At 40.9% G+C, this 21,029-nt stretch overlaps 1 protein-coding gene across 7 annotated transcripts; it reads right to left on the bottom strand.

The window, feature by feature from the left end:
• Nucleotides 1-2,004: 2,004 nt before the first annotated feature.
• LOC110929305 (serine/threonine-protein kinase STY46) lies at nt 2,005-12,373 on the bottom strand. Of its 7 annotated transcripts, XM_035987864.1 has the most exons (8): nt 12,103-12,373; nt 11,370-11,389; nt 11,177-11,256; nt 10,960-11,091; nt 3,694-3,795; nt 2,847-2,920; nt 2,508-2,630; nt 2,005-2,305 (listed from the first exon to the last, which is right to left on the bottom strand). In XM_035987864.1, exons 5-8 carry the CDS (start codon nt 3,763-3,765, stop codon nt 2,113-2,115), a joined length of 462 nt encoding a protein of 153 aa, XP_035843757.1. In that variant the 5' UTR covers nt 3,766-3,795; nt 10,960-11,091; nt 11,177-11,256; nt 11,370-11,389; nt 12,103-12,373; the 3' UTR covers nt 2,005-2,112. The 7 variants fall into 7 exon arrangements, with proteins under 7 accessions (XP_035843757.1, XP_022028133.1, XP_022028132.1 ...); XM_022172441.2 differs by having other exon boundaries at nt 11,340-12,373; XM_022172440.2 differs by having other exon boundaries at nt 11,370-12,373.
• Between the last annotated feature and the right edge of the window lie 8,656 nt (nt 12,374-21,029).

Here is a 21,029-nt window from a genome sequence, read left to right as displayed (position 1 = left end):
AGGTGAAGTAAAACGACCATCGCGGTCAGAGATAATGTCAATGGGTATACCATGACGACATATGATTTCATCGGTGTAAATTCTAGCAAGTTTTTCCACTTTGAAATCTTCACGAATAGGAAGAAAGTGGGCTGATTTGGTCAAACAGTCAATAATAACCCATATACTATCATGACCGGCAGGGGTACGAGGTAGTTTAGTTATAAATTCCATAGCAATGCTATCCCAATTCCAAACAGGGATTTCGGGTTGTTCAAGAAGACCTGAAGGACACTGGCGTTCGGCTTTAACCTTTGAGCAAGTAAGGCACTTCGAGATGTATGAGGCGATATCTGTCACACCCCTTTCTTAGGCGAAAGCACGAGGTGTGATCATGAAAGGTTCTCATTGCATATGAAAGGTAAACATACTACATGCTCGTAAAAATAACTTCAAATACCCAAAACATTACATTACTGAAAACATAGGTTAAGTGTTTACATCACGAGACAGCATATTGTCTAAAAGTTTACAACTTTATTCAAAAGTAAGCATAAACGACATCCAGAGCAAGAGTATGACCGCGCGCACATCCACCTTAGTTACCTAAAATACATGTGAGTTTTGGAAAAACGTCAACAAAATGTTGGTGTGAATTCATGCAGTTCTTGTATTGAACGTTTGTATACTTAGTATGAAAACGTGATATGTGTCTTGTAAGTTATTGCAACCCTAGAAAAATGTTGCATCAGGCCTTAAAAAGGTTGCATTCGGCCTAATGCAACCCTTTATCAAAAGCTGCATTAGGTGAAGTTGCATTAGACCTAATGTAACCTTTTTATTAGATAATGCAACCTTTCTAAAAATAGTTGCATTTACTATTCAAATGCAACCTTTTTGTAATGTAACCTTTTTATAAGCTAATGCAACTTTTGTAAGGCTCAAATGCAACCTTATTAACAATCAAATGCAACCTTTTTTAAACTCAAATGCAACTATTATTATATTTTTTTAGTAAATGATGCAACCTTTTTTACAATCAAATGCAACTCTATAACATTGTTTGAAATACTAAAATTTCTATTAATATGCACAATTACAACAGTACAATAATAACAAATATCTTATATTATAATTTAACATATGTACAAACTCAAAATAACAATATAATCAAAATAAAGTTGTCAATAACAATAATAAAAACTAACAAAAACCTCCTACTCATCTCTAAAATCTTGAAGTACTCCAATAGGTAGCTTTTCCATTACACTTCGCATTGTATCTTCAAAGTTTGCTCGTTGGCTTTCAAAATCTTTCTATATAGCTTGTAGCTCCGTTTTTTTTCCTTTGGTGGTCTTCTTAAATTATAGCTAGAAATACAAGAATACACAAAAACATAGGTGGTGCAAATCTCAAACATATATAAATCAATTACCTTCTCGGAACATAAGGTTTGTAGATCTAACATGCTTAAAACAACTTCGTCTATGCTATTTGCATTCGTCATTGGCCATAGAACAACCGCAGACTAGATTTTATACCTATGAGATAACTCATAACCAAGTTATAACATCCGTACCTCATATAAGAAATAATAGGGAGCTTGACACATTTGGCTTCCTAACGCCAGAAGCTATCCAATTCCTAACTAGGGTCCAACGAGTCATCCATAGCAATTGTTCAGCCTTAGGGGGGCAGGGTTTTGTCTTTGGTAGATTAGGGTTTGCAATTCAGAAAGGGGTGGCGGCGCAGCTTGTTGCCCGTCTACCTTTTGTTTTAATGTAACTTGGTAAGTATGAATCAAATTACTATTTTATTTAAAAAAATGTAGGTATTAATGGTCTTATGTTAAACATAATGCATTTACCCATAGTTGTTAATAGCGAATAGCGACAAATAGCAACAAAGGAACTATATGCTACATAGCGAATAGCGACAAATAGCGACAACTATTTTATAAATAGCAATACACTAGAAAAAGAATTTTGAAAATTTTTATATGTATATTATATCAAAATACCTTGGTATATATGTTATTTTACATGTATATTTAACAAAAACCTATAAATCCAGCTATTTTATAGCTATATCTAATTGCTATGTACATAAAAAAACTAACTATCGCTATTCACACTATTGGTCGCTATGACCCAGATAGCTACATAGCGCATTATAGCCGCTATTGACAACTATGAGCCTACTCAAAAGAAAGTTTATATAGATGCAAATCCCTTCACTTTGATGTTTGTTTTTAGAGAAACAAATAAGCACTTGACTTAGAAGCTTTGGTTTGTCGTCTGTTGAAAACGTAATCTCATGCATGGGCCTGTATGGGAGTTAATGACAGAAAAGAGTGTCACCAGATAAAATGTAATGGAGAGAAACTGCATTTAGCTTAGAAATATGTAAATATGTGAGACTTTTGAAGAAAATAGTGCTATATACCAAAGTGAGAAGTTTCAAAGTGATTTTCAGGTAAATTTATTGCATGCTAATGCAAGAAACTATAGTGATTCTAGAAGAAGCACCTGGGCAGTGTTGAATAACTATTTACAGCACTATCCCCATTCTGAATTTGAGACTCATTTGCTTCAACTGCAAGGGCTTCAAGATTAGGAGATGACCCAAACGCAGGTGGTGGATGATGAATGCTGTCATAATACATACATTTTAGTAATGACATAAAAAAATCAAATGGTAAAGAAAGTAGGACCTAAGGACACAAGAAAACTGATTAGTAAATGGCCTAACGGGGCCGTTTGTAATGGACTGAAAGTAGCATAAGAAGACCATAGGAGTTCCAACCTCATTGAAGTTTGACGAGCTAAAGAAACAAAACTGTTGGATATTTTCAATAAAAAATTTACCTATTGGCTGGTTGCTGTGTAGGGGAGCTTGAATAAACTACATCATCAGAGCTGCCATCAGTTGTTGCAGAAACCTTCATATAAACAATGGTTATGTTTAGTTAACAATGTAAAAGGTAACTATGACCAGAAGGTGATTAGGGATGGCAATGGGTCGGGTTTAGGACGGGTTTAGGTAATCCCAAACCCAAACCCGGTTAGATAAGCTTGTCCCAAACCCGTCCCAAAACCCGTCGGGTTTCTAGCGGGTAAATACCCATCGGGTATCGGGTATACCCGTGGGTTTCGGGTAACCCGTGAATTTAAAAAGATTACTCGTTGGGTATACTAATCTCAAAATCCATTGAGTATCTATCGGGTAACTACTAACCGGTTACATTTTGTATTTTCATTAAAAAAATATATATCAAATAACTACAATGTATACGGAATAGAATATCTATATGTGTAAAAAATGGATGTATCATATATATACATATTTAATAATATTAAAAAAATTATATCGGGTATACAATCGGGTAAACGGGTACACTTTATCGGGTAATTGGGACGGGTAAACGGGTATATCACTAAATCCCAAACCCGTCCCAAATCCGCGAAAAAAATAAAAACTATTCCCAAACCCGTCCCAAACCCGATTAACCGACCCCAAATCCGTCCCAAATATGTCGGGTTTCGGGTTTACCCAATGGGTTCGGGTTTGATTGCCATCCCTAAAGGTGATTTTAAGCAAGAGCAAACCAGCTAAACCACGGGCATGAGAATTCAACAGAAGATAGGCATCAACTAATGGAAGCTCATATATTCCCAATAAAACTTTGTTATATTTCAGGGTGCATTAGCTAACCTGTACTAGCCGGACCTCAAATACAGGCCTATTAGCAGGATCGTGAGCTAGATGGAGTAACCATTGGTGCATGAGTACATCTTCAGCCCTTTACTAGAGATCCTTATGGTAAAAGTAGAGATGTCAAATTCAAACCATTTACTATTAAATATTGAGCTGCGTTATATTTTATTTCTATTGAGTAAATTAAGATAGAAAAAAGAGGCTAAATTTTCATTTTTAAAGCAAAACACGTAAAAAAAAATTCTTTTTTTTTCAAAAATAAAAAAAAAGAGTTGAATGTCATTTTAGTCCCTGTGGTTTGGATCATTTTGTCAATTTAGTCCAAAGGTTTTATTTTTCACCTGTGGGTCCAAAAAGCTTTAACCGTTGCCATTTTAGTCCACTGGGTTAACTTCATCCATTTTTTCTGTTAACGAGAAGGGCAATTCGGTCATTCTATATGGCCGAATTGCCCTTCTAGTTAACAGAATTACATATAAAATGACCGAATTGCCCTTCTTGTTAGCAGAAAAAATGGATGAGGTTAACCCAGTGAACTAAAATGGCAACAGTGAAACCCATTTGGAACCACATACGAAAAATGAAACCTTTGGACTAAACTGGCAAAATCGCCCAAACCACATGGACTAAAATGGCATTTAACTCAAAAAAAATTACACCATGACTGAAGTAACATACCATCTATAATCAAATCTGGTAATCCGGCAGTATATTAATAAACAAAAATATTTTGGACAAAGTGTTACGGGTCAACTTAATCCCTCTGGACCCATACCAAAAAGTTGGTCATTCTGACCCTCATCCTTTAGCCCGCCCATATTGCCAAGTCTAGTAAGTATCCTTTCATGCTTTAAGGTTCAACAGAATGTGATAATTGATAAGAACCTGATGAAACAATAGTTAACCGGGCAGGGTTAACTCACTGGTCTCGTCAAGAAGGGTTAATCCCTTCCTCTCGAGGATCGCTGACTGGATCGTCGGCCGGTTGATCTCCTGCACAAGGAAACAAGCCGTGACTCGTAACAAGGAGGATGGAGTGGGGGGTGCTCCTTGTTACCACTCTCCGGCGTGAAAATCGGTAGTTTGCTTGGGAAGCAAAGTGTGATAGTAGTAGTAGTGAGAGAGTTGTGAAGAGATACCTCAAACCTGGTTTGGGGTTGTTATTTATAGCCGAGGAGTGAAAGAGGATGTGAACGGATAGACTGACGACATGCTGCACCTTTGTAGGTGTGTCAGGCTTATCGGTTGTGGGGGTGAAGCCACGTCAGCCTGTTGCTTACGTATGGCCTGACAGGCGACTGTCATTGGTGCCACTTGCTCTGCAGTGTCAGTCCCACTTGCCTCATGGGCAGGATGCGGTGCTGCGCCGCATCACTGCTTGCGGTAACTACCGTTGTTTCCGCGTTCTCACTCTGGCTAAGTTTGCGGGATGCGGTGCCAGGCCGCATCGCCACTTGTGGTGACTGTTGCCCCGATCCCTTGTCGTGACGAAAATGTTCATAAGATGCGGTGCCAGCCGAATCGTTATGTACATCCGTTTTCATACACAAGGTAAGGCCTCTTCTTATCCTTTGACTGATTGGATTCGAAGGATGCGTCCGCATGGACGCAGTTCATTGCTGGTGCGGGTTATTTGATAAGGGTAATGGTCATTCGCGGCTTAACTGGCGCGAGGTTTAGGACCATACCCCTTCAAGTCCCCCCAGTCTAGTGTTGCTACCTCGTGCAAGTTGCATGTGGGAGGAGCACTGGACTATGGTTTCTAGAAGGTAGTTTACAGCCTGGAGAAAATTCTAGGCCATGTAGATGGCGTTCGCTTTTCGTAAATCAAGCTGGAGATCTGGTAGAGTCATGTGACGTCTCTTCCGTACCGGTGAGCAAGTTTCGTCAGATGCGAAATTCTCAGCCGTTTGGGTAGCGAGCTACCTTTTTCTGATGTCATCAGGTTGGTTGCCACCTGTTGGTGTGTCGAACCAACCTCTGAGATCGTGTCTTCATCTTCGAACCAACCTTTAAGGTGGTGAATGAAGAAGAGATTCGATCCAATCTTTGAGACGGTGATCGAAGATCTCTATGCTGTATGTGCTTTGCTCAAGCTCTATGTTCAGCAATTGGACATGTAATGATGATCCCTTTTTGTGGGGTGTTAGTGTTCATCAGTTTAGCTCTCAAGTAACCGCACGTCCTTTGCGGTTACCTCGTTGCGTCATTGTTTGGCCATGTTTGGTCGAACAATGTGAATCTGTACTATAGGCCAATAAACAATAGTTAACCGGGCAGGGTTAACTCACTGGTCTCGCCAAGAAGGGTTAATCCCTTCCTCTCGAGGATCGCTGGCTGGATCGTCCGCCGGTTGATCTCCTGCACAAGGAAACAAGCCGTGACTCGTAACAAGGAGGATGGAGTGGGGGGTGCTCCTTGTTACCACTCTCCGGCGTGAGAATCAGTAGTTTGCTTGGGAAGCAAAGTGTGATAGTAGTAGTAGTGAGAGAGTTGTGAAGAGATACCTCAAACCTGGTTTGGGGTTGGTATTTATAGCCGGGAGTGAAGGAGGATGTGAACGGATAGACTGACGACATGATGCACCTTTGCAGGTGTGTCAGCCTTGTCGGTTGTGGGGGTGAAGCCACGTCAGCATGTCGCTTACGTATGGCCTGGCAGGCGACTGTCATTGGTGCCACTTGCTCTGCAGTGTCAGTCCCACTTGCCTCGTGGGCAGGATGCGGTGCTGCGCCGCATCGCTGCTTGCGGTAACTACCGTTGTTTCCGCGTTCTCACTCTGGCTAAGTTTGCGGGATGCGGTGCCAGGCCGCATCGCCACTTGTGGTGACTGTTGCCCAGATCCCTTGTCGTGACGAAAATGTTCATAAGATGCGGTGCCAGCCGCATCGTTTTGTACATCCGTTTTCATACACAAGTTAAGGCTTCTTCCTATTCTTTGACTGATTGGATTCGAAGGATGCGTCCGCATGGACGCAGTTCATTGCTGGTGTGGGTTATTTGATAAGGGTAATGGTCATTCGCGGCTTAGCTGGCGTGAGGTTTAGGACCATACCCCTTCAAGTCCCCCAGTCTAGTGTTGCTGCCTCGTGCAAGTTGCATGTGGGAGGAGCACTGGACTATGGTGTCTAGAAGGTAGATTACAGCCTGGAGAAAATTCTAGGCCATGCAGATGGCGTTCGCTTTTCGTAAATCAAGCTGGAGATCTGGTAGAGTCATGTAACGTCTCTTCCGTACCGGTGAGCAAGTTTCGTCTGATGCGAAATTCACAGCTGTTTGGGTAGCGAGCTACCTTTTTCTTATGTCATCAGGTTGGTTGCCACCTGTTGGTGTGTCGAACCAACCTCTGAGATCGTGTCTTCGTCTTCGAACCGACCTTTGAGGTGGTGAATGAAGAAGAGAGGAGGCTTTGATCCAATCTTGGAGACGGTGATCGAAGATCTCTATGCTGTATGTGCTTTGCTCAAGCTCTATGTTTAGCAATTGGACATGTAATGATGATCCCTTTTTGTGGGGTGTTCGTGTTCATCAGTTTAGCTCTCAAGTAACCGCACGTCCTTTGCGGTTACCTCGTTGCGTCATTGTTTGGCCATGTTTGGTCGAACAATGTGAATCTGTACTATGGGCCAATAAACATGGTTATGGGCAGGGTTAACTCACTGGTCTCGTCAAGAAGGGTTAATCCCTTCCTCTCGAGGATCACTGGCTGGATCGTCCGCCGGTTGATCTCCTGCACAAGGAAACAAGCCGTGACTCGTAACAAGGAGGATGGAGTGGGGGGTGCTCCTTGTTACCACTCTCCGGCGTGAGAATCGGTAGTTTGCTTGGGAAGCAAAGTGTGATAGTAGTAGTAGTGAGAGAGTTGTGAAGAGATACCTCAAACCTGGTTTGGGGTTGTTATTTATAGCCGAGGAGTGAAAGAGGATGTGAACGGATAGACTGACGACATGCTGCACCTTTGTAGGTGTGTCAGGCTTATCGGTTGTGGGGGTGAAGCCACGTCAGCCTGTTGCTTACGTATGGCCTGACAGGCGACTGTCATTGGTGCCACTTGCTCTGCAGTGTCAGTCCCACTTGCCTCATGGGCAGGATGCGGTGCTGCGCCGCATCACTGCTTGCGGTAACTACCGTTGTTTCCGCGTTCTCACTCTGGCTAAGTTTGCGGGATGCGGTGCCAGGCCGCATCGCCACTTGTGGTGACTGTTGCCCCGATCCCTTGTCGTGACGAAAATGTTCATAAGATGCGGTGCCAGCCGAATCGTTATGTACATCCGTTTTCATACACAAGGTAAGGCCTCTTCTTATCCTTTGACTGATTGGATTCGAAGGATGCGTCCGCATGGACGCAGTTCATTGCTGGTGCGGGTTATTTGATAAGGGTAATGGTCATTCGCGGCTTAACTGGCGCGAGGTTTAGGACCATACCCCTTCAAGTCCCCCCAGTCTAGTGTTGCTACCTCGTGCAAGTTGCATGTGGGAGGAGCACTGGACTATGGTTTCTAGAAGGTAGTTTACAGCCTGGAGAAAATTCTAGGCCATGTAGATGGCGTTCGCTTTTCGTAAATCAAGCTGGAGATCTGGTAGAGTCATGTGACGTCTCTTCCGTACCGGTGAGCAAGTTTCGTCAGATGCGAAATTCTCAGCCGTTTGGGTAGCGAGCTACCTTTTTCTGATGTCATCAGGTTGGTTGCCACCTGTTGGTGTGTCGAACCAACCTCTGAGATCGTGTCTTCATCTTCGAACCAACCTTTAAGGTGGTGAATGAAGAAGAGATTCGATCCAATCTTTGAGACGGTGATCGAAGATCTCTATGCTGTATGTGCTTTGCTCAAGCTCTATGTTCAGCAATTGGACATGTAATGATGATCCCTTTTTGTGGGGTGTTAGTGTTCATCAGTTTAGCTCTCAAGTAACCGCACGTCCTTTGCGGTTACCTCGTTGCGTCATTGTTTGGCCATGTTTGGTCGAACAATGTGAATCTGTACTATAGGCCAATAAACAATAGTTAACCGGGCAGGGTTAACTCACTGGTCTCGCCAAGAAGGGTTAATCCCTTCCTCTCGAGGATCGCTGGCTGGATCGTCCGCCGGTTGATCTCCTGCACAAGGAAACAAGCCGTGACTCGTAACAAGGAGGATGGAGTGGGGGGTGCTCCTTGTTACCACTCTCCGGCGTGAGAATCAGTAGTTTGCTTGGGAAGCAAAGTGTGATAGTAGTAGTAGTGAGAGAGTTGTGAAGAGATACCTCAAACCTGGTTTGGGGTTGGTATTTATAGCCGGGAGTGAAGGAGGATGTGAACGGATAGACTGACGACATGATGCACCTTTGCAGGTGTGTCAGCCTTGTCGGTTGTGGGGGTGAAGCCACGTCAGCATGTCGCTTACGTATGGCCTGGCAGGCGACTGTCATTGGTGCCACTTGCTCTGCAGTGTCAGTCCCACTTGCCTCGTGGGCAGGATGCGGTGCTGCGCCGCATCGCTGCTTGCGGTAACTACCGTTGTTTCCGCGTTCTCACTCTGGCTAAGTTTGCGGGATGCGGTGCCAGGCCGCATCGCCACTTGTGGTGACTGTTGCCCAGATCCCTTGTCGTGACGAAAATGTTCATAAGATGCGGTGCCAGCCGCATCGTTTTGTACATCCGTTTTCATACACAAGTTAAGGCTTCTTCCTATTCTTTGACTGATTGGATTCGAAGGATGCGTCCACATGGACGCAGTTCATTGCTGGTGTGGGTTATTTGATAAGGGTAATGGTCATTCGCGGCTTAGCTGGCGCGAGGTTTAGGACCATACCCCTTCAAGTCCCCCAGTCTAGTGTTGCTGCCTCGTGCAAGTTGCATGTGGGAGGAGCACTGGACTATGGTGTCTAGAAGGTAGATTACAGCCTGGAGAAAATTCTAGGCCATGCAGATGGCGTTCGCTTTTCGTAAATCAAGCTGGAGATCTGGTAGAGTCATGTAACGTCTCTTCCGTACCGGTGAGCAAGTTTCGTCTGATGCGAAATTCACAGCTGTTTGGGTAGCGAGCTACCTTTTTCTTATGTCATCAGGTTGGTTGCCACCTGTTGGTGTGTCGAACCAACCTCTGAGATCGTGTCTTCGTCTTCGAACCGACCTTTGAGGTGGTGAATGAAGAAGAGAGGAGGCTTTGATCCAATCTTGGAGACGGTGATCAAAGATCTCTATGCTGTATGTGCTTTGCTCAAGCTCTATGTTTAGCAATTGGACATGTAATGATGATCCCTTTTTGTGGGGTGTTCGTGTTCATCAGTTTAGCTCTCAAGTAACCGCACGTCCTTTGCGGTTACCTCGTTGCGTCATTGTTTGGCCATGTTTGGTCGAACAATGTGAATCTGTACTATGGGCCAATAAACATGGTTATGGGCAGGGTTAACTCACTGGTCTCGTCAAGAAGGGTTAATCCCTTCCTCTCGAGGATCACTGGCTGGATCGTCCGCCGGTTGATCTCCTGCACAAGGAAACAAGCCGTGACTCGTAACAAGGAGGATGGAGTGGGGGGTGCTCCTTGTTACCACTCTCCGGCGTGAGAATCAGTAGTTTGCTTGGGAAGCAAAGTGTGATAGTAGTAGTAGTGAGAGAGTTGTGAAGAGATACCTCAAACCTGGTTTGGGGTTGGTATTTATAGCCGGGAGTGAAGGAGGATGTGAACGGATAGACTGACGACATGATGCACCTTTGCAGGTGTGTCAGCCTTGTCGGTTGTGGGGGTGAAGCCACGTCAGCATGTCGCTTACGTATGGCCTGACAGGCGACTGTCATTGGTGCCACTTGCTCTGCAGTGTCAGTCCCACTTGCCTCGTGGGCAGGATGCGGTGCTGCGCCGCATCGCTGCTTGCGGTAACTACCGTTGTTTCCGCGTTCTCACTCTGGCTAAGTTTGCGGGATGCGGTGCCAGGCCGCATCGCCACTTGTGGTGACTGTTGCCCAGATCCCTTGTCGTGACGAAAATGTTCATAAGATGCGGTGCCAGCCGCATCGTTATGTACATCCGTTTTAATACACAAGGTAAGGCCTCTTCTTATCCTTTGACTGATTGGATTTGAAGGATGCGTCCGCATGGACGCAGTTCATTGCTGGTGGGGGTTATTTGATAAGGGTAATGGTCAATCGCGGCTTAGCTGGCGCGAGGTTTAGGACCATACCCCTTCAGAACCTAAGTAGTAACTAATCATGATTATTACAAGCCACTAACACATAATATGATAGCAGAGAAATGTCGATACAATAGAAAGACAGAATCTTACCTCATGTTCATCCATCTAAAGATTAAATAGACCACACCTTTATTAGTTTTAGTAATATCATGGCACCTGATGCTTTGGTGTATGGTTTAACCTCATCTGTACGCCCCTTGCGGCCATTAACTTTATACGATGCTGCAAAAATCAACAGATTAATATCATATTATTTTATTAATAATGTAATCAAAACTATATCTCAACAAATAATCAAATAACTTACACTAAAATTCTAGTGTGCGTATAATGAAGAGTACACCTGTTAATCTGAGTAGGATGTGCAATGTGGACTATATCTACCACCTATAAGAGAAGCATTAAGTTTGTATAGAAAATATAAAAGTATTGAAAATATCTAACAACAACCATACTCAGCAAAATCCCACCTACGGAGGTGGGATGTAGACGAACCATACCTCTATTCGTCAGGTTGCTTCTACATAGACCCCCAAGTCCAAAAAGAAATTAGCAAGCAAACAAACACTATTAAAATACACAATTAGAAAGCTAGCAATAACCAAATATATGGTGAAAATGGTATAAAAGAAACAGGAAATCATAAAGAAACTCTTTGATTTGTAGGTTCTACTTCATTAGCACCACTACACTATCCTTCATAAACTCCCCTTTAATACACTATCTGAATCAGCCACCACTAGGTGGCTACTCGCCAAAGACTACTTTTGTGACCCAAATATCTGCACCATCACCAGTAATTTAAAAAAGTATCTTCATTAAGTACAAGATTAAATGTGATACCTTAGGTTGTTGGTTGGGAATTGGGAACTTGAATCTAGCTTTTTGAAAAAAAAGAACAACTATATGAGACCTATGAGAATTAAACTATAATACCTAAGGTTGTTGGTCAGGAGTTGGGAACTAGCAAAGGTAGACATTCAAAAGCAACACGAATAAACACATAATACAGTCTACAATCTCCATACATTCTGATACTGAAGATTAATAATTCATTACATATAAAACAAAGAAACAAGAACTATAGCTCTGTTCAAATAAAAAAACTATAGCTAAAAGTAAACTTTGGGAATGGAAGAATGACTCGAACAAGAACTACCATAGCCAGACTATATCCAATTCAAACTATGTGCTAACCAAATGGAAGTTCTATTATCTGGTAAACATACTTACTAAATATTTCAATTAGAACCTGATGTCGATTAGTGGTACTAAATATTTCAATTAGAGCCTAATGTCGATTGATGGTGTCTGTAGCCGAAGAAAATCATGGGGTAATGCCTGTAATCGAAGCCCTTGAGGTCGATTGGTGGTGGTTAGCGGCCAGTCTCTACGTATCGATTCAGGTCAAAGAGTTGAAGTAGCGGCCATGTAGGGTTAAGGGTGTGAGCGGGTAATGAATTAGTGATGAGGGAATTTTCATCAGGAGAGGGAACGGTTTGAATATTTGATAAACTTGGTAGGGGATTTATAATTTCTGACCAATTTTAGATAAAGAATTTATATAAAAACTACTTTTAGATAAAGAATTTAAATAATTTACTTTCAGTTTCGTATATATTAGTGTTTTATTTTATTTGTATTTACAAATTATAATCAAGATAGACTTTATAGAATTCCCAATTATTTAATAACTATTAGATGGTTAAAGAACTTATAGGGTGTGTATAAATGCAACCCACTCCTTAGTGAACCTTAGACCATCCGCAATGGGGTTTTTTTGGCGTTTTTCCCCCTAAAAAACGCCCCACAACGCCATTTTGCACCCCGGGGGCGTTTTTTCAGCCAAATTTTATTTGGCGTGCTTTTTTCCACGCCTTGCTTCCTTGCTTTTGGCCAATCACCCTTCATCTTCCTTTTGTTTGTCCAATAAGATTTTTTGATGGTTTTTTTATTTAATTTTATTACAAACATAATGCCCCACAATGCCCAAATCCCCACTACACCCATTTTAGAAAACGCCCCATAATTCCTCATTCCTGACTGGGCTACCACATGGCGGAAACGCCCAAGGGTAGAGGCATTACCACTACACATGGTCTTAGGGTGAGAGGTGTGGCCACCTCTTGGAGGTAACCTACCGCCAATGATTTCTTCAAATTTAATACTTTCTAACACCCATATTTTTGTATTTGCAGATTAGCATACAATAGAGTTCAGGATTTTTTGCACCAAATAAATATTGCCCCACTTTCCAACTGCACTACAATGATATTTTGACTTTATTTGACCTACTTTGACTTTCACAATCTATCAATTTAATAATTTTTCATCATGGCATTGACTTTTTACCTTAATCTTCACTTTGGCAGTTTTCATCAAGGTCAAAATTACAATAGTTCTTTGACATATTAGGTGACTTTCTAGAACAATCTTTGACTTAAAATAGATCTTCAATAAACTATTGATTTTTTACCATGAGACTCGTATACCATTTAAATATATATAGCAAATCTAAAACCATTTATTCTTAATGTAACCTTTCATGAAAAAGGTTGCAATTATATATAAAATTTGCAACTCTTTATTAAAAAGGTTGCAAATATAACATAATTTTGCAACTTTTTATTAAAAAGGTTGCATTAGATCTTCTAATGCAACTTTTACGTTCAGCTATGTTGCATTAGAGTCAAATGCAACTCATCTAAAAAAGGTTGCTTCTAAAAAGTTGCATTAGGCCTATTTTCTAGTATAAAAATAAAATATTCTTGTGTAAATAAAGTATTCTTGTATAATTAAAGTATTCTTGTGGTATGAACCAAATAAAGTATTCTTGTATAAATAAAGTATTCTTGTGGTATGAACCAAATAAAGTATTCTTGTATGTATCAGGGTTGTTAATGGGTTGCAAGGCCATTAACATGTGACACGACATAGGAAGTCACCAAACCATAGGCATTTTTCTAGTTGTCGATTCACGACGGAGACACAAAAGCAATACGCGGTACTAGTTTTCACCAAGAGTGTGGCTGCCCGGTCACCCGTTAGATCTAACCTTTTGTTCTGCGGTCTTAGTATGTACACGATTAATGGTGCTTATGGTACCCTATTCGTGACACGATTTCTCGTATCATTCTTCAAAACGCATCATACTTGGTACTAGTTATCACCAAGAGTGCTTCTTGTATTTGTATCCATCATACCATTTATAAACGTTGTAATATTAGTAACATGTGTTTCAACCCCGAAGTTATAAAACTGAAAATAGTTAAAAGAAAAGGGGGAGCATGAACTCACAACTTTGCGTACCTGCGTCGTAAACTTCACCGGATTTGCTTATCTAGCTTCGTGACCTAAACGTGTTTTATTATCGTTAGTCACTAGACTTCTATCGCACAAGTACAAGTCACCATCTTTTATGTATTTGTTCTTGTGTTATAAATAATTTATATCTTTAACTATGCGTCTTACACTCTTACTTATTTTATTTTCTCAACAATAAATATAAGTATCTTGTATTTTCACCCGAGTTATGTATTTTGTCCAATACTTCATTTAATGTTCATAACTTGTCCAAGTTATTTATTCTATCAAGTAATATATTTTCATAAATATATTTTCTTGTATTTGTCTAAGTATGTTGTATGTGTATTTTTGTATTTTCACTCCTTAGGAGTGTTTAGTGTATTTTCAAGTCCTAATACACTATCATGTATAATACATACTACATACACTTAGCACAAAATTTGGTGATCAAATAATATATATATTTTTCTCAAAAATATACATACTTAATATCAATTTTAACCTTGAAGAAATCATCATTTCTTAACACAAAAATTAGGGAAACCTTGGTAAATATTTTTAGGGAATAAGTTTTACCAAAACTTATATTTTTCTAAGTGTCAAAATTTATAGAAATTTTGACAGAGTTTCACCTAAAAACGGAGGTTTCCCATGTTTTCAAAACATGTGTTTATTTTCTTTTAATATCATCATCAACATCAACAACACAATCAAGTCTTAGCATATGCCTAAATCATGTAATTCATACTACATCATGAACTTGAAGTTCTTGTAAAAACTTGTAGTAACTTACCATGTCATTTAGTAGGTTTAGTTATCCTTAAAAACATGGTTGTTTGTTTCTAAATCACGTTATTAAAAGATTTGGTCCTTTACAACTTGTAATCAAATTTCACAAAAATGTTTATTTGTAACATCTTCTTGTTTCTCTAGTATCTTTACACTTATTTCATTACCAAAAATAGTGTAAGTTTGAGTAAAAATCATGATCTTCTAAAAATCATATTTTAAACTTGGTTTTCTTGGAAAATCATTCATAAATCTTGGATCTATAAGTTCACTAGCTCACTTTGTTTATTATTTTTCAAGAAATCATTTTTACTCATCAAGTTCATGTCCTTACAAGAAGATGATTATTTCATGTTGTTACATAATCATCTCCTAACTTGCAAGATCATGCGTTTAATCACAATCTAGCAAGCTTCATGTAATTATCATCATCAATATCTCAAATAAACAACAAAAAATCACCATATATCTACTAAACAATATCATTTCATCAAGATATCATCATCTTTCACCTCATGTTTCAAGATTAAGTGTGTGTCTTTTAGTGTTCATAAGATTTTCAACATAACAAGTCTTTTAACCACTAAAAATATGAAGTAAACAAGATCAAGAGAGCCTTACCACTAGCTTCAAGCTAGGGAAGAATACTAGAACTTGAAGGTGACAAAATGGTTGGATAAAAGCAAACGAAGAAGGTCCTTCAAGATCCACAAGCTCTAAACCTTCTTAAACACCTTCTTGCATCTTGTAAAGAACTTGGAATGGATGAACGATGGTTGAAGGTGGTGGTGATGGGGGTGCTTGGTTTCGGCCGATTGGGGAAGAAGGAGAGGAAGGAAGATGGTGTTGAGTGATGTGAGGTGAAATGAAGTTTGTTATCCAAAGGGTTGTTCTTATAACTTCCAACATAGGTTTAACCATTGGATCTTATGTCTTGAGATTACATGACATATCTTAATAACAAACCAAACAAAATCCCACTAATAGACATGTGGCCGATTTTTTTTAGCTAGGGGAAGGGGGTCTAATTGTAAATTTTTACCCAATTAGTTAGTACATAGTTCAAATCCAAGTATCTAGTGGTAAGTGTTAGTTACTAGATGATTTTAGTGAGTGATAGGGTTTTCGGGGATCATGACTAGCTTAGAAAAATAAAAACAATGCTTTTGGCAATATTTTAGTGTTCCGGGTAATGTCCGGTTGTTCGGTTAGATACCGTTCCGTTAAAGTGCTAAATTGCACCGTTTAGTGTCCTTTAAGTATCCTTTTACACCCCTTTCAATTCTCAACACTTAGGAGTGTATTCTGGATAATAAAGCATGAACTCTGCATAATTTTTATGTGTTTAAAAGCTGATTATAGCTGAATTTAATAAAATTCTGCACTTGAAGTGCGTTTCGGGTGCTTTTTAGTGCGTATTTTAGCTTCCGGGTGGTCTATATATAAACCCTTGTATGTACTCTTGGGTTTTAATGTATTCTTATTGTTGGACCTACACCTAGGCTCCGATTCTATTGTCTAACTGCTTTCTGCAGTTTTGTTGACACAATGTGTCTTACCGGTGAGTTTACTAGTATTTCTGACGCAACGCTCTCGTTAATGCATAAAGCAATATTTTGTAGTATAAAACATGCATGAATTCACTTGTTTAGTATGAAATCAGACAATGTTGACATTTAAGCACATAATTACAGTCATTAAATAATAATTAAAGTGTACGGAAATTACCGGTTTGGTGCCAGTTGTCACAATATCCTTCTTCATACCAGGCCACCAATAAGACATACGCAAGTCACGGTACATCTTATCAGCACTAGGATGAATAGAGTATCGGGATTTGTGAGCCTCATTCATAATGAGCTCACGAAGGTTATCGCGATCTGGCACCCAGATGCGATTGGGATAGTATTGAGTCCATCAGACTTTGTTTCAAGTTTGTCAGTAAATGCACCTCGTATTTCAACGATTAGACTACCTTCATTGACAGACGAGTATTGTGCTTCACGAATACAGGCATGAAGATCACTAGTGATCAGAGAACAGAGAATGCTACTAACATGAGTCTTACGACTAAGAGCATCGGCCACAACATTTGCCTTGCTAGGATGGTAGCGAATCTCGCAGTCGTAGTTGTTAAGCAATTCTACCCATCGTCGCTGATGCATAATCAGTTCCTTCTGGTTAAAGATGTGTTGCAGGCTCTTATGGTCAGTGAAAACCACACACTTTGTACCATATAGGTAGTGTCGCCAGATCTTTAACGAAAAAAAACTGCGCCAAGCTCCAAATCGTGGCTAGTATAGTTTTTCTCATGTATTTTGAGCTGTCGGGAGGCATAAGCGATGAACTTGTGGTTCGAGGCATTGCAATATACCACGAAATCATCATTCCCATCAGGGAGAGCAAGTACAGGAGCATTACTAAGCAGATTCTTAAGAGTTTGAAAAGATTCCTCTTGATCAGGACCACAAGCAAAAGGTTTCTCTTTCTAAGTCAACGAAGTGAGAGGAACGATGATCTTTAAAAGTCCAAGATGAATCGACGCTAATAACCCGCCAATCCCAAGAAGGAACGAATCTCAGATGTGGATTTAGGCGTACTCCAATTCTTCACTACTTCGATTTTGGAAGGGTCAACATGAATTCCTTGTTTACTAACGACGTGTCCGAGAAATTGTACTTCATCAATCCAAAATTCACACTTAGAAAACTTGGCGTATAAGCGTTCACCACGTAAAAGTTCTAACATGAGGCGTAAATGGTGTTTATGATCAGCTCTAGTTTTCGAATAAATAAGAATATCATCAATAAATACTATAACAAAACGATCCAAGTAAGGTTTACAAACACGATTCAAAAGATCCATGAACACCGTGGGTGCGTTGGTCAAACCAAAAGGCATAACCACGAACTCGTAGTGCCCATAACGGGTGCGAAATGCAGTTTTGGGGATATCTTCTTCGAGAACACGGAGCTGATGATAACCGGATCAAAGGTCGATTTTAGAGAAACAGCTTACGCCTTATAATTGGTTAAAAAGATCGTCGATACGAGGGAGAGGATAACGATTCTTGACGGTGAGCTTATTAAGCTCATGGTAGTCGATGCACATGCGAAACAAACCATCTTTCTTCTTGACGAATAACACAGGAGCACCACAAGGTGAGGTACTTGGACGTATAAAACCTTTGTCAAGCAGTTCTTGCAGTTGACTAGATAACTCTTGCATCTCAGAGGGTGCAAGTCGGTAAGGAGCTTTGGAAACAGGAGTTGAGCCAGGTATGAGATCAATACGAAAATCAACAGATCGAGGAGGAGGAAGACCATGAAGATCTTCAGGGAAGACATCAGGGAAATCACACACTACTGGAACATCGCTTACGCTCTTTCCCTTGCCCTTTTGTTCCATGATGTGGGCCAAGAAGGCAAAGTACTGTTTACGTAAGCACTTATTCGCTTGAGTGCATGATATCAACTTCAGTCCTCTAGAAGGTATCCATAGACGTGCAAAGCATCACCAGACGGTAGGGGTAAATGAACGTACTTCTTGTGACAAGCGATTTCGGCATGGTTCTTGCGCAACCAATCCATGCCGATTATGATATCGAAACTACCCAATTGCATGGGTATGAGATCAATAGTGAAGACGTGATCGTTAAGAGCCAGGGAATAATCACGGAGGATAGAATCAACTAGAATAGACTTTCCATCGGCAATCTCAACAGAGAACGACTTAGGTAGTTTAGAGCATGCACAGTTTAACAAAGATTCAAATTCTACGGGCACGAAGCTTTTGTCGGCACCAGTATCAAATAGTATCGAAGCGTAAAGGTTATTAACAAGAAACATACCATTAGCGACGCCATTGTCGTTACGTGCCTGGTTTGCGTTGATGTTGAACGCTCGCCCTCGAGCGGCTTGTTGTTGCTCCTGGTTCAGCTGGGGACACTAGGAACAGAGATGCGTAGTGTCTCCACTGGGCTAGCTGAGCTGGATGAACATGGTTGGCTTGTCGGCAATAAGGGGTCGTGTGAACATAGCGGTTGCAGTTGGTACATAGACGGCAAGCTGAATTGGCCGGGTGATGATAGTTGCAAGTTGCACACTTGGGATGAACCCCAGTGTACGGCTTCTTGATGTTTTCTGGTGTCACACCCCAACCGATGGCGGAATCATCGGGGCATGGCACTGAGTGAAACAGATTGTCCAGAAGTATCCATAACAACCTTCATTACTATTCAGTTTAAATGATACGTCCCATACCGTATCCCAAACAATAAACAAGTTATTACAGACAAGCATCTAGTCAAATATTCTGTTCCGACAACTCAGTTTTAAATAAAATAGAAATATTGTTCAAAATGCTTCTAGAGACTCGATCTGCAAGATCTACAGGCAACTATGCTCTAGACGCTTATTCCTAGCTCGCCTTCCTAGCAGGTAAGCATCCTAATTGCCTGTCACATACGTTAAAATAAAGTCAATACATATAATGTAAAGGTGAGCATAAAAGTTTAATAATAGCATATAGAGTTCGAAATAGTTTACGCATAACCAGCACGTACACAGAGGAAAACGAAGCATGTTAATTATCGACATGGACCTATCAATACCAGTGACTGCGGGTTGACTGTCCGAGACAGTTCGCAATACATGATTACCACCGTAATCCATGCAAGTAATTGTCCTTAACAACCCCCGTGTGAACGGGTGCTGAGTCCAAACTATAGTACTATGTCGTTAAGGCAGGTAGACAGTATTCCACGTGTAAACACAATCAACAAGCATTCATTTAGTCACGTAATACATGCAGTTCGGTTAGCGTTCAAATAGCTTGAGTAGTGTGATTGTTTGTGTTTTGATATAAGTAACGTATGTAACACCCAAAAGTGCTGAAAGCAAAAAGGGATCGAGTATACTCACAACGGTTGATTGATGGATTGAAGGGAGCGCTTGAGAGTCGGGTTAGCCTGAACAGTTCGACAGCATAACGATGAATACACGTAGAATGGAAACAAGTATACGTGGGTCGAACAGCCTGGTCGATCGAACGACAGGTTCGATCGAGTGGGTTGTTCGTTCGGCTGGACAATCCATTCGGACAGCCTGCTCGATCGGCCGGTAGGCTCGATCGGTTGGACTGTTCGAGTGGATTGTTTCTTCCTTTGGGTAGGATGTGTTTGTGTGTGAGGATTTGAACTTTTGAAGTTTTCGTTGTAGTATTTGAAAACACTGAAGTGTTCTTACCTTTCAGGTCGATCGATCGAACGGCCCGTTCGATCGGTCGGCATAACTGATCGGTTAGGAACTTCAGTAGTAGTCCTCATCCGGATGTCACTCGATCGGACAGCATATTCGATCGAACAGCCTGTTCGTTCTGATAGCATGTTCGATCGGGTGGCACTCCAATGCGTCGAACGAGTTGAAAATCGATTAAGTGTTGAAGCATAGTATCTTATGATGCGAAGAGTAATGTTTACCAATCAGTCGTTCGATCGGACATTACTTCGTTCAATACCATACCTCATGAACTTGTCAAATTGTGGGGCCACATGCTAGCCGCTCGGCTGGCTTAGTCGATCGGCTGACCTGTCCGATCGATTGGGCTGTTCGTTCGAACAACCTAACCGTTCGGTCAGCATCCTGACTTGGTCGGCCTGTTCGTCTAACACTTGGCTATTCTGGTTATTTTACGTTATATCGAGGTAGTTTGGCAACGAGCTAAACCATCGAACTTCCATTCTTACTTGTTTCACCTGTTTGGACAGGAATCACCCAAATCCGGCCAGTGAACGGTGCGGAACAGTAGTTTAATGTTTAACCCGAAATCGGTGAACCTCGTAGATAGAATCCGGATCTTGAATCACACTACCATTGGAATGATTAGTGAGTCGGTTCAAGCTCCGTTTCTACCGGTTTGAAGGCATTGAGTGTAAAAGAGTTGAAAGAAAGTTGGAATTCCTTCTTTCAATCCTTCACATCGTGTAAATGTTCGGATCTTCGGTAGATCTTAGCTTGTTTATGTGGAAATCGGTTAGATCCGAATTCATGGTGGATTGAAGCCAA

Source organism: Helianthus annuus, chromosome 3 (assembly GCF_002127325.2).
Source record: "Helianthus annuus cultivar XRQ/B chromosome 3, HanXRQr2.0-SUNRISE, whole genome shotgun sequence".
Classification (NCBI taxonomy): Eukaryota; Viridiplantae; Streptophyta; class Magnoliopsida; order Asterales; family Asteraceae; genus Helianthus; species Helianthus annuus.
The sequence above is the reverse complement of the archived record's forward strand: the minus strand, read 5'-3'. Positions and strand labels throughout refer to the sequence as shown.

What these genes read in the sequence shown, in the direction of transcription:
- LOC110929305 (XM_022172438.2), bottom strand. Translation starts at nt 3,765, where the DNA reads ATGCACCAATGGTTACTCCATCTAGCTCACGATCCTGCTAATAGGCCT. An exon ending in TTGAGGTCCGGCTAGTACAG is followed by an intron (nt 2,921 to 3,693) that starts GTTAGCTAATGC and finishes GTTTATATGAAG; the next exon opens with GTTTCTGCAACAACTGATGG. An exon ending in ACACAGCAACCAGCCAATAG is followed by an intron (nt 2,631 to 2,846) that starts GTAAATTTTTTA and finishes GTATTATGACAG; the next exon opens with CATTCATCATCCACCACCTG.